This window comes from Apteryx rowi, unplaced genomic scaffold, assembly GCF_003343035.1.
Source record: "Apteryx rowi isolate R43461 unplaced genomic scaffold, aptRow1 scaffold_245, whole genome shotgun sequence".
NCBI lineage: Eukaryota > Metazoa > Chordata > Aves > Apterygiformes > Apterygidae > Apteryx > Apteryx rowi.
This window is the reverse complement of record NW_020448808.1, coordinates 1,036,777-1,049,695: the sequence shown is the minus strand read 5'-3', so window position 1 is coordinate 1,049,695 and position 12,919 is coordinate 1,036,777. Positions and strand designations below refer to the sequence as shown.

Sequence of the window (12,919 nt, the reverse complement as noted above, 5' to 3'; positions counted from 1 at the left end):
AAGCTCAGAGGACCTGACTAAATTTAGGGCAGCCCTTCCTACTTTAGAGGGGTATGTGTGCGTGTTGGGGGGGGGAGGGGGCACAGAATCCCAATATTTGCCTGCTGGTATTTTTAAACACAGGAGGAGACCGTATGTTAAACTGGGGCATTTAAAGAGAAAAGCTGATGCATCTACATATATTCCCCCTCCCCAGGGACGATTTGGCCACTGCTACTATTCAGGTATCTGGGACAGGTCCAGAAAGGCTATCCCATCTGCAAGCCCAAGCCTCCTCTCTGCTGCTCCCTCTGCTCACTGCAGAAGCGCCCTGCCAATCGGGTTCCTCCATCAGCCCCCATCCTCCATCTACGCTTCAATGCCAAGTTCAAGCACCCTCCCTCAAAGTCTGCCTTCTCTCTGCTCGAGCGCTACAGGGTGCAGGTCCCGCTCCCCAGCCCTCCTGCCATGGATGCTGCCTCCTTCCAGCAGAGGCCAGGGAGGGAGTGGCTGAAGACAAGCTCATTAGTCCTGACGCAAGAGAAACACGCTGACTCGTTATTACAGCAACCCACAGTTGTAACTGCCGAGAGGGGCAACATAGCCACAAGCTGAGCTATAGGGAGAACTAGCCCAGCTCCATGCACTCTACTGCTCCCCTAACGTGCAATTATCCTTCCACTTTCCAAACTGAGAAAAAAGTCCTCAGTGCAGTTAATGTCACCTGCCTTTCACTAAAGCATGCCGGCTGGTACTACTGTACTGGTGTGGTGCTGAGTGTGCACTGCTCTCCTGTAAGTGCAGAGGCACAAGCAGACGTGACAGTAAAGCCCTCAGTCATACCCACTATGACACAGGGCCACTGAATGCTGCCACTATCTCACCCACAACCATCTGCATAAGTTTCATTTCTTCATCTATAAGGCACTGGACAGACACCAGCTGATTTGTCCTGGCTACATACATGTGAAGTTATAACTAAACCATCTTCCATGCTTTGCAGACAAAAGACTTAGACATAAGCAAAAAATGACCTCTCCAAGGTCATGCAGGAACTCAGCAGCAGAGATATGACCAGAACTCAGCAGTGTAGGCTCAAAAGCTGCTGGACTGCAATGGATTCCCAGAAAAGGGATGGGGAAGGGAAATCCTGATGGACAGCAGGAACGCTGAGGATCAGGATCACTCYGCTCCTCCTAATATAACCTTCCACCCAGGAGGGAAGTTTCCCTTCTGCTCCTTTGGCTATGAAGGCAATCTTCCCAATACGAACAGCACAAGTAGAGAAAAAGACCAAGCTACRTAGTCCAATGTCTGCTGTGAAGAGACCAGTGTTGGTAGAATCTCTTTTCCATCTCCAGGCAACATTTCAGCTCAAATCTACACCACCTGGCTTCCCCTCAGAGGCCTAGATAGTGTCTGCACAAGTTCCTGAGACAGCTACAGGCCTCTTCAAAGCAATGCTCAATGGAGGAGGGGGCGAGGTCTGCTAAGAAAAAGCAGCAAAGCAAGAAACCCAAAACCCAAAGATTAGCATGGCCAATTACGTCCCTCCTGAGATCCTGCTCACTTCCTGCTCCCCTCCTTCCTTACCGGCAGAGCAGGCTCAGGGAGGGTCTGGCTCTCAGCAACCCAGATCTTCCCAGCCCTCTCCAACTGTCAGGCCTGGGCAAACATGCTTCTTAAAAATGTTTGGCTATTATAATAAGAAGTATCTTCACTCCCTCAAATGGGAGCTGAAGCTTGAGATGGGAGAAAGACCCAACCCAGATAACAAGTTTCTCCCACTCATGTTGATTACTCCTAAGACACCAACAARGTCTGTTCAAGAAAGGGCTAAAATAACTATAGAAGCACTCATCGGCTCCCAAATCCCTTTCTCTGTAAAGGTGTCCAGACCACTGGACCCTTGTTGGGTTTTCCCTGTTTTTCTGACCCTTCCATCCAGAGGAGAGGCTTGGTTCTGTCTCAGTCAGCTGTTATTTGAAGACACCCCAGTCATCTTTGCTAGGAGGCTGAAGAGACACAAACAGCATGAACTCCGACATTGATTTCCCACAAACCATGTGGAATCAAATCCTTCAAATGGTTTTTAATGCAGAAATGACTGCGGCTTTGGTAAAGTTCAGCTTGGGTGCCCCAGATGACTATGTGTACTTGAAGAGGGATGAAGACCTCTGGCCTCAAAGAGTTGCGAGAGCAACACCCCCAGAAAAATCACTTACTCCAAAATGAGACCATCTATATGTCTGGGATAGCTCCCCAGTTTTGAATTCACACCACGCACTAAACTTAATTAGTATCTTAATGCCAATATTAGGTTTCCTCCTGACAATAGCAAGATGAAGGAGAGAGGAGCTGACTTAACATGGTTGTGATTTTGGCAACTAACTGAACACACAGTCACCAGTAGGACAGGCACCATGCTTGGCAAAAAGCACCTTTCAGAACTCTACTTGGAAGAGGGGTTCAGACCTCTTCTCCAAGCAACAGAGATGTCAGTGGGCTTCTGGGGAATGCATCTGGTCAGATTGACCAGAAAAAGTGATAGCCCTCCAAACAAACAGCCCTGTAAATCCAACACTCACATGTGCACAGACATACAAAAAATAACTAAGGTCACGGCTGTTTTTTCTCCCAGCCACTTATCAATGCTTGTATTAGAGAGAACAAACACTGGACATTCTCTCACATTAACCCCTTCGACCCCCATCCCAAAATTGAGTGAGAAACAAAATACTGCTGCTCAAACTACAAGCTGAAACACTCCTATTAATGCATCAGATGAAAACCTGCAGAGAAATTATGGAACATTAAAGGAAGGAACATGAGAAAGTCCAATTACTGTTCCCGTGAAGCAGCTGGTGACCCAGCTCTCTGCCTCACATCCTTTAACCAGCAATAAGCCTGAAGTGATATCACTGGGAGTCTCCAGCCGATCCACAGAGGCAACCCCTATATAAGTCAGGGCCCAGTGTATGGGGGGCGGGGAAGAGGCCAGAGGTACCAGAACCACCCACCCCAAACTGTTCTTTAAGTTACAGGATATTAAACAGGCAATAAAACTTCAGGTATGATAAAGAAAATTCAGATGTCTCAGACTCTCATTAAAATAAAGGAACCATTTAGGTGCAGCACAGAAGCTAACAGGATCCCACTGTGTGGAAACTGATAGTGGATGGGGGGTTTCCCTATGACAGGATTGTCACATACTGCTCTGCAACACCCTTTCCTGCATACATATAAAGGGCAGGCGGTCCAAGAGCCGAGAGGGAAATTTTACCTAAGAAAGAAAACCCAGTCAATGATAAGCAAAACAGACACATTCTCCCCACAGAGGAGGAGTAATCTCTCCCCCACCCCCCGCAGGGGACATCACATCATTGTAGCTAGAAATCCAACCTCTGAAGGAAAGAGATTTCCTCACCCCTCCCCGCCCCCAACTCCCCCGGTATTATAGGCATGCCCCTTCATCACACAAGGATGCCATAAATCCTGGTGACATCCCCAGGAACTGCAAATTACAAGGCTGCCTCCACCTTATTGCTGTGGGCAGAGCAGGGGCTCTGTAGGATACACAAGGCAGCAAAGTGAAGAGAACATAATTATGTCTCTTAACCGAATCAGAAATCCCCAAACTCATAATCTGTTTGAGATGCTCCCCCCTCTGGCCCAGTCAATCTGGTTGGTTTTAATCAAACCTAACAGCTTTTCCAGGCACTCCCCAAACTTTTTCCTTGCTTGGTTCCACTTTTCTGCTGTTAATTAGATCAACTCAGACTTCAACTCCAAATGAAATAAGAGGGTTGTCTGCCTGAAATCTGCCACGTCTCTTCCAAACCTTCTTCAAAGTTGTACTTACAGGTTTAATTCCACATTTTAAAAACATGGGTCACTTTTACATGAGATTCCTCCCTGCACAGATTAAATATGTCACATTTATCATTCTTTGATTAAAAAAGGGGAGCTAAAACAGTTCACCCGAGAATGCTGTTGTAGGCTGTCAGGAAGCCAAAAGAAATCAGTCCCCTTTTGCTCAGCTCAGTGCAAGACCCTCTGCAGTGGAGAGTGAATTTCTGAGCAGTCAGAGAATATCATATTAGGCATTCCCCCAAGCTCCCAAGGTTTAGCTGGGAGTTGGGAACTGAAATTAATGTGATCACAGTCAGGAACGTGTCATGCTTTGTCATCTGAGCATGTGGTAAAGACACCTCCAATATACGCTTTTTTGTCCTCTTGTGTGGAATCTCATGCACAAATACTCTATCACTTCTTTTTCAGTCAGATTAAAACCCCCAACAACATTACTGGGATGCATTTCTCCATATCTTAATACTTGCTGTCATAGTCAAGTAATTTCTCAGCATCAGTGTGTACCAGTGTGATTCTTCACACTCAGTTCTTTGCTTGGTTTTTCCTTCGCTTGCTTCCTTGCATGGCCTTGTAGCTACCCTGCCAATGTGAACCTGTCTGGAGGTACGCAGGTAGGGCAAAGTGATTCAGTCATTCCTTTACACGTCTCTTCTCGTGCTACATGAGGACAAGAGCACTGCTATCTACAGAGATGTGGGACTTTGGTATTATGGTCAAGACTTTATCTTCAGTAGGTTTGTTCAGGTTTGGGGAGAGAGGGGGATTTTGTTTGTTTTCGTCATGAACAGACATTGTTCCCAAGCTGACTTTATAACTGTCTGGGAAGGACTACAGTAAAGATATAAAATTATTGCAATGAGAATCTGAAGTGTCTTGCAGGAAAAAACTCAGTGTTCCTTTTGTAACATTTAATACACAAAAATGGAAGATGTGACCTTGAAGAATTTGAAAATATATATATATTTCTTGTACTTTGAATTGAAATGAATGTTGGCTTTAAACATTTGAATCTTATTCATTAATTACAAGTTCTCATTATTTCATTCTATCACTAACTTCTTTAATCTGTAAGTGTGCAAACCAGACAGTCTTACACTAACATTTGGTAAATTAATAATCACTCATTTGCAGCACTGACCAAAAGCTTTCAAAAACACAGTTACAATGAAAAAAAATTCAGAATGAATTCAGTGTGAAGGCTGAAAACATGTTACAAATAACCTGGTGAGAGACAGTGCTAAGTATTAAACAACCCACCCATCCTCTGACAGCATCTTCAAGCTACCAAACAGGCACGTATGACACCACCACCCAAACTTCTCCAGTCAGTCTCCCCACACTTTTCTTTCTCTTACTTTCCCATCAACAAAACTCTACCCTTTTCTCATTTTTGTGGCTTTTACAATTTGATACTTGTTTCCCCACATATTTAGTCATTAAAAACTCACCTCTTTTCTGTGTTTCAGACTTCTTAAAACATACCGTATCTAGCCCTGAAAACCCTCTGTTCTCTTCACATATGCACCCCACAGGCAAGTCAAAAAAGTCAAATGACTATTGGGAAACGAGGAGAAAAGATAAGCAATCCCCCAAGCCCTCCCGCTTGCCAGCAGATCGGCTGATCCCTTCCAGCACGCAGCCATGCCCTGCAGACTGCAGAGTCACTCTGCAGGAGCGAGGCACACACAGCCGCTCAGCTGGAAAAACATGCTCAGCAGTACGTTTGGGACAGACTCTGCTTCCTCCCACCACCCTCTGAACCTTTGGGGCTGCATCCCCCGTACCGGATTGGGAGAATACGGACAAACATCATCTGGCACCTACCAAGCTTGCACAGACCATGTGCATGCTGCCTTCCTGGGCTTACGCAGATCTCTCACTGTGCCAACGCCCAGAGCACAGGGGGAAGGACATCAGCGTATTTCCACCCCTCCTACCCAGTTTTCCAATCATAGTTTAACTTTGGCTTGTGTGTCAAGGACACATGATGTTCACAAGTCCCATTCAAGCCCCCATTTCTTCCAAGTGTCCCAAGAACCTCCCTAGCTATTGCTATTACCAAGGGCTCTCTGAAGAGCTTGCTAATGACCAAGAAATAATATTGTGGAGCTCCAGAAATGTTTCTCCTCTGCAACCTTCCTCCTGGATCAGAGAAGCCAAATCAAGTTTCTCCACACACAAAGCTTCCTCTCCTGGGCTAGGAGGCCAGGGCTACTTTAGGAACAAGCTAGGAGTGCAGAAAGGTACCAGTGGGCACATAACCAGGTATCAGGCCAGCTGTCTCCCAAGCAGCATGTTACAGGCCTTTTTTCAGCCACTTCAAGGGGAGCCAAGCAGGAAGTTAACATGTTTCCCCTGGAACACAGGTTAAGGCAAGTTGCACTAACATGTGTGTGTGTTTGCGTGCACTTGAGAGGGAACCAGATTGTCATCTTGTAGATCAAATGAGCAAGGGTATCTGTGTCACCTATTAGTATCACCAAAACCAGACTGAGCTGCACTAATAAACCTCAGTCACAGAAACAACTACCTCAGTTAGGTCTTTGCCATTTCTAAAATAAACGAAGGCTTCCATTCGACCAGCCGTGCCAGAGCATTCAACCCAGCTAGAACTACTGAGGCTCAGCATGGTCACCACCCACACACCTTCAGTCATGAACTATCTGCAGCAGAAGTCTCTACCAAGCCTTCCGACTTGTGACCATATAAAGGAACAGGATGACTCAAAACAAAAACAAACAAAAAAACACAACAAAAAAAATCACAACCATCCTGAAGTACCATGCCCTGCTGAAGTCAACTGCCTGCCACGTGTTACTGTACAGCACTACAACACAGGAAAGTTTCGAGGCAAGCTGCTGCTTTCAAGTCAGCTTTGTTCCAGAAGGACATTGAAGATAAACCACAGATAATACAGGTATTAGATCAGCCAATTCACAGCCTCTCCTCTCTCTCCTTGCACATCACTGCAGAATATCCCCAAGCACACGCAGCTTTAATGCTGCATGAAGAGCTCTTGACCATATCAAAATCTACAGTAAGTATCAAACCTAAGCTGGGCCGGGTGGCTCATTAAGGATGCCTTCTGCAGTTCAACCAACATCTTCAGCCCCATACAATCTTGAAATCAGCTGAGCTACAATATGCCATGCATTGATTTGCTCAGAAAAGGCAGTACACCCAAGCCTGCCTTCACAAGCCCCCCAACCGTAGGACAAAGTATGCGCTCCCGTGGAGAAAAGTTCAGCTAGGAGCATTTTCTGAGAACCTGCAATTAGAGGATGAGCCTATGTTTAGAAACATGCTGACACTCTACTTGACCACAGTTTCCACAACCCTTCCCAAAAAACCATATATCTTGCGCAGTATTAGAACTGCCATCAGCAAACTTCTTTTTCCAAATGTCTCATGCCAGTTTTTACTCCACTGCATCAGCACCCTCATACGTGTACCCACTTCTTCTTTCAGCTAAGCTATCCAGACTGACCCTGACCTGGGACTCTCCCCATAAAGAACTCCAGTAACTGGTTTATTCAGTGCCAGATTCAGTTCACATTTGTTCTGATCACCAATTATTGTTGCCTAAATACACAGACAGAGGCTTCAAGTTCTGGTAACTCTGCATAAGCTTCTTGGAGACCCTTCCTTATCTCTCCTCTTACCTGCTAAAGTCATGCAGCTGTATCATTTGCTACTAGATTTTCAGATTAGCCGGTTATTTCAATACAAGGAGAAAAGTCTTCTAACTCCATTAACAGATCACTAAAAACACCCTGCATCTACAGAATGAGTTCAGAACAGAAGCACAGTCCTAAGTGGAAAAAAGCAACAAATGCAGACCTGGCCACACTGTAGACCACATATCCACACAACGTACCCAGACCTCCGTTCTTCCTCAAAACATGACTTCTTCTTGCCCATGCAAAAGTTCTGTCTGGATGGCATTACAACCATATGAGATCCCACAGCTCCCTGTACATACAGTAAACCAAGGATTTGATGAAGACAGGAAAGTCATAACAGATGTCAGCAAACATGGAGAGTTGAGCCCTTGATGGCAAGTCAGCATAGGTTCCAATGCCAAAATGACAAGAGAATAATATTTAAAAGGCCATGATGCAAACGCGTATCATGGCTAGGAATGAACAGAACCCGCCACTCCCATGCGGGCTTACAGTAAAAGCAGAGCAAAGAGCCTTCCTAGTTCTCCTACAGGTTGTGCGAGATGTTCAGCAAGGCAGCTGTACCTCAGTTTACCTTGGTCACTGAGATGGCAGCAGAGCTTCTCCGAGAGATGTGCGATCATAAAGGACATCAGAATCCTTTGGTGGTATGCAAGTATATTTAAGTTCTCATTAAGATGATGATTTCTTTCTTAAATCCTCACTGTTTGAAGTGGTAGCAACTGTAAGGATTAAAAAAAAAAAAAAAAAAATCCAATCTGGTCTAGATGATACGGCTTTCTACTAAGATGCCTGCTCCTTATTTAGCCAAACAAAAGCCATCACTGAGATGGTGTCTGACATTCTTTACAAAGTAGTTTCAAGTATGCAAAGAATAACCTAACCCTATCCAAGACAGCATTTGGTGCTCCCCTGAGGATAATTTCACACTATTTGAGAATAGTGAAAGGCTTAGGTGCATAACTTGGAAACAAGAGTAGATCATTGCAGCTCCAATGCCCTGATTCTTAGCCCTGCTTTCTGCACTTGATTTGACTTCACATCTGATCCAAGTCCTTCTTCTATCCAATCCAACAATCCCAGTGCAAACACCTAGGGTATCACAGGTGGCAAAAAGTTTAAAGAGAGGAAAAAAAAAGAAAAAAAGAAAAAAAAAGAAAGAAAGAAAAAAGAAAAAAAAAGAAGTTGTAGGATTTAAAGAGAAGATTGAAGAGAATCATCTAGTGATACTTCAGACCTGGCAATCTAGAACTTCGGATCATGGCAGAAGAAAGCATTGAGTCCCAGTAACTGGGGACATGAGTCAGCTCTCTGGGAGCTACAATGCATTCCCCAGCCTTCCTGAAACAAACAGTGCAGAACAGGGCAAAGGTCCAGCACGAAGCTGAAGGGCAAAGGTATGCAGGGGAGGGAAAACACCAACCTGCACTTTTTGGAGCCGCGTGTTTCAGTATCTGAGCATCCCCTGCCCCCCAAGGGAACGGGAAGACTTACTCAAACTTGAGTTGTGGAATCAGAACACAACTGTATTTCAGAGAGGAAATCTGGGGGGTGGAGGGAAGGACTCCTGCTGCGATAGCAGAGCTCTGTTGCAACAAACAGCCAGAAGAGCTCCACAGTTACGTGCCACGACAGAGCAAGAATTGCCCAACACTTTGGAAATAGGTGTGTGCTGCTCTACCAAGCTGGATACCCAAGCAAGCACATGTGCATGTCTACTCTAAATGCAAAGAGATGCCAAAGGAAAATAAGCTTCCCGTACATCTTATCTCCAGTGCTGAAGACTGGTTTCAAGGAAAGTCCTCTGGGAAGTTAGTCAGCAAGGGGCGAGAAGCTAATGAATCTTTCCCCACATTTTTCTCAGTGCTGGYTGCCAACCCAGCCTGTGCTCTGGCATAAAACAAAACATGCTCTCTCCGAACAATAGTCAGCTAAGCTCTGATGCTTGCTCCTAAGAACTAAGGTGTGCCTTCTGGAAAGTACTACTTATCCTTCAAGTGTATTTGCCAGATGGCAAGCAAGAAACTCTATTCAAGAAACTAAAATATCTTCTGCATCTCCATGAGGAAATAGTGAGTGCTGTTTTCTAGCGACAGCATGCTTGCAGCCATAATGAAACTGTGATAAAAGTCAGTGCAGACAAAGCTCAGCAACTGCAGCGCTAGGTCATTAAAACCTGCATGCTCTTACTTCCAAGACATAAAGAGCTTTAAAAATTAAGAAGTGCCAAGTGCCTTGATGCAACTTTTCTGGAAATAAACCCAGCAGGTTTTCAAAACTGGGTGCTGTTAACACCTGTCTGCACTAATGCTTGCATCATCACTAGCACTAGTGCAGGGCACAATAGATGAGTACGAAATGTTCCAGAAGGTTTAGCAGAGGCTTAACTTCAAGTCACACTTCTCCTCTACAGAAGAATTTGGAGAAAGTATTTTAAATTTGGTTTATAGCCAAAACTGCAAAGCTGTTTTTGTCAGAAAACATTTCCTTTGCTACTGCACACATGTTACCATTGTGCCTTCTCAAGTTAGGCTGCTGAGTGAATTTATTTAAATGTAAGAAGAGAATGTATAGCAACTTTTGCGTAACTAGAGGGGAGTTGCACTAGATCTTGCTACTAGACCATTAAAGAGTGAGAATGAGATGAATCCCCCTTTTCTCACTTGTACCCTTGAATTTCCAATGCATATGGATAGAAACATAACATACATCTTGCGAAAAACACCAGGAAAAGATTTTGTGGTGTACCATTTCACTGGAGTTTGAGCTTTCACTTACAGCATCAGCAGTGTCACTGGCATCTCACTCAATCTAGTGGTTGCTGCACTTAATGCAGCGTTGCTCTTTTCTTGGCAGAAGGGGTTAAGAAGCTAGGAGAGACTTTGTTTCCACAGTCCACCCTCCCAAAAAAGCAGAGCTATCTACTCAATCATCCCATTACAAACCTCATTCCCAGCCATAAGCACACCACAGAATTGCTGCAGCAGGTATGCTGGTCATCCGCCTATGAAGATAGATCATAACCCATCCAAAAAGGACACTGTTTCTTCAGTTCCCATTCCAGTCTCCCAATGAATTCAACTTTCACAGGCGCTATTCAACTGCAGCAGGCTAAACAGTTCAAAACAGGCAGAGAGCAGACCTAGATTTGCTAAGCTCTTCCACATCTATATTCAGACACTGACAGCAGAAACTCGCAAAGAGAACATGGCTCTGTTTTCTCTGGGCCAGGGCTCAATTCCTTCACTTGTAAAAGCACTAATTCCAACATGAATCATTACAGAATGGGCAAACGCCTACAGAGCACATCTTGCCCATTAAATCTGTTCTACAGGCCTAAAATTAATACAATCATTATTAAAAAATTAGGGCTTTCAAAGCCTGTAAAAGAAGCTATAGAGGGACCTCTGTATATTTGCAAAGCTGCCCTGATATTCACTAAACTTTTCAAGAATAATGAGGGTCTCCTCGTTACCTCTGGCAGGATCAGGGCTGGGAACATTTAACATCTCCAGAACACAAACACTGCTCTGGCAACACAGTTCTGCCAAGAACTATGCATCCTCTAAGCTATGTTGAAAAAATAAAAAATTTTGAYGGTGACTTTTCAGAGTTTAAACCAATCAATCCGTTTTAAACATCTAAGAAAAACGACTTCTTTGTAAGATCTTCTGGAGGTCACTGCAACATGAAAATTCACCTTGCCAACATGTCTTTCCYGAACTCACGCTCCAAATCTTTTTGTAAACTTCTGCAAAAGAAATCCTCTACCCAAAGCAGTAAAGACAAGACAGGAGCCTACCAAGTTTAGAAGAACGCATTCAGGCGAAGGCCCACTACGCAAGGTCAGCCGTGAGCCTGCCTCTCGTGGGAGCTGGTCAGCCATGTTTATTTTACACGTTTTCTTCCCTGCTAACGAAACAGGCAGCAAAAGAAACAATGCCCCCAGTGCAAGGGAGCCAAGCAGCAGTGTCTAGGGCAGCACTGTATGAACCAGACATTGCTGCCAAGCATCGCAAACGCACCGCTAATCAGTTCCATTATTTAAACACCTTTGGGAATACAGAGACACTTCTGTCAAGCGCAACAGAATTCTGGGTGTTGCAAGATCATTTCCTTACCTCACCATAAGGTGCGCACGCTCCCCTAAAATATCATTTCAGAAGTCGCAAAGACCCCCTCCTCTCCAATTTGGGGTTTGACAGACTTCCTAGTGTCTATTCACTTTCTACTGCGTTTCCCCAGCTTTGCAAGGGGCCTGGTAACAGAATGCTGTCCTATACGAGCTTTAAACATGAGCGTTAATGTGTCAAATAGGACTATACAAGGGAGAAAAGTAGAATGGACACTGTGAGCACATCTGTATTTACCTCACTTTAAATAGAAACATAYAATTTTAGCAGAGAGAAACAAGAAAGATACTGTAACTCAGTAGATGTTGTAGATGTAGATGACATATGCCATGATGATATATGGAATAAACAGAACCGGAAAGACACCAGCACTGAACTGCTCAGCATCCTGTATTGTACAGCATTTTTGAATGCTCTACAATACAGCATGATACCCAGGAAGGCAGCGTGATGTAGCCTCACTTTTGCATACAGGAGTAACATGACCAGCTTTATGTCATACAGCAAAAGGCAAACGTAACCAGCAAACTGCTCTGCATTTTGTTAAGTTATGCTTATATCATTGCATATGATGACAGACCATAAACCTATCTGAACAGACTTTTACCTGGCACAATTAACTTATCCTCTATTTTCCCCATTAAGATGACAGCTTTCCAGGTGGAAATTGCAGAGCTGTCCATCTTCCAAATATCAATACCTCCAGTGAATCATCATGTTAGACAGTACCAGGTCTTGCAAAATGCTAGCACATACGGTAATGAGAAAACTGATGTCATATCTGGCAGCGTTATTTCGTGTTTACAGAGGCTGACGGGAAAAATTAAGAGTCTTTCCCAAACAAGATGTTCACTGAAAACTTCCTCGTTTTCCCCTTACATCCCTTTGAAGCAAATCGGTGCTAAGCAATCCCTCTTGGTAAAAATGACATCTATTCGAACTAACAAGGAAATGGTGTTCTGCAAATTCAGTCTTCGCTTAAAACAGCGGTGGACTGCAAACACGCTATTTGGACTGTATCGTTCGCTCGCTCCCCCCGAGTGCTGCCCCTCCGCTTCCTGCAGYGGCCCGATTTTGAGGGGAAGGCCCAGAAATCACGGCAGCGGCAGCGCCGCAGCGGGCGCTGCTACAAAGCGGTTTCTAAGGCTCCTTCCAGCGCTTACGCCAGCAAGCGCGGAGGGGAAGAGCCGCCGGCGGGCTGCGGCCCGCGGGGCCCGACCCCGGCCCACCCGCGGCCATGAATCGGCAGAG

At 44.9% G+C, this 12,919-nt stretch overlaps 1 protein-coding gene across 4 annotated transcripts in view; it reads right to left on the bottom strand.

The window, feature by feature from the left end:
* LARP1 (La ribonucleoprotein domain family member 1) overlaps positions 1-8,239 on the bottom strand; it is a 43,502-nt gene extending 35,263 nt beyond the window's left edge. For 3 of the 4 annotated variants that reach the window (XM_026066632.1, XM_026066634.1, XM_026066633.1), the window contains exon 1: positions 8,110-8,237. In XM_026066632.1, the coding sequence (XP_025922417.1) occupies positions 8,110-8,167 (58 nt within the window). In that variant the 5' untranslated portion in view covers positions 8,168-8,237. Of the gene's footprint in view, positions 1-8,109 lie in introns of all 4 variants that reach the window. The other variant, XM_026066631.1, reaches the window with a different exon arrangement.
* Between the last annotated feature and the right edge of the window lie 4,680 nt (positions 8,240-12,919).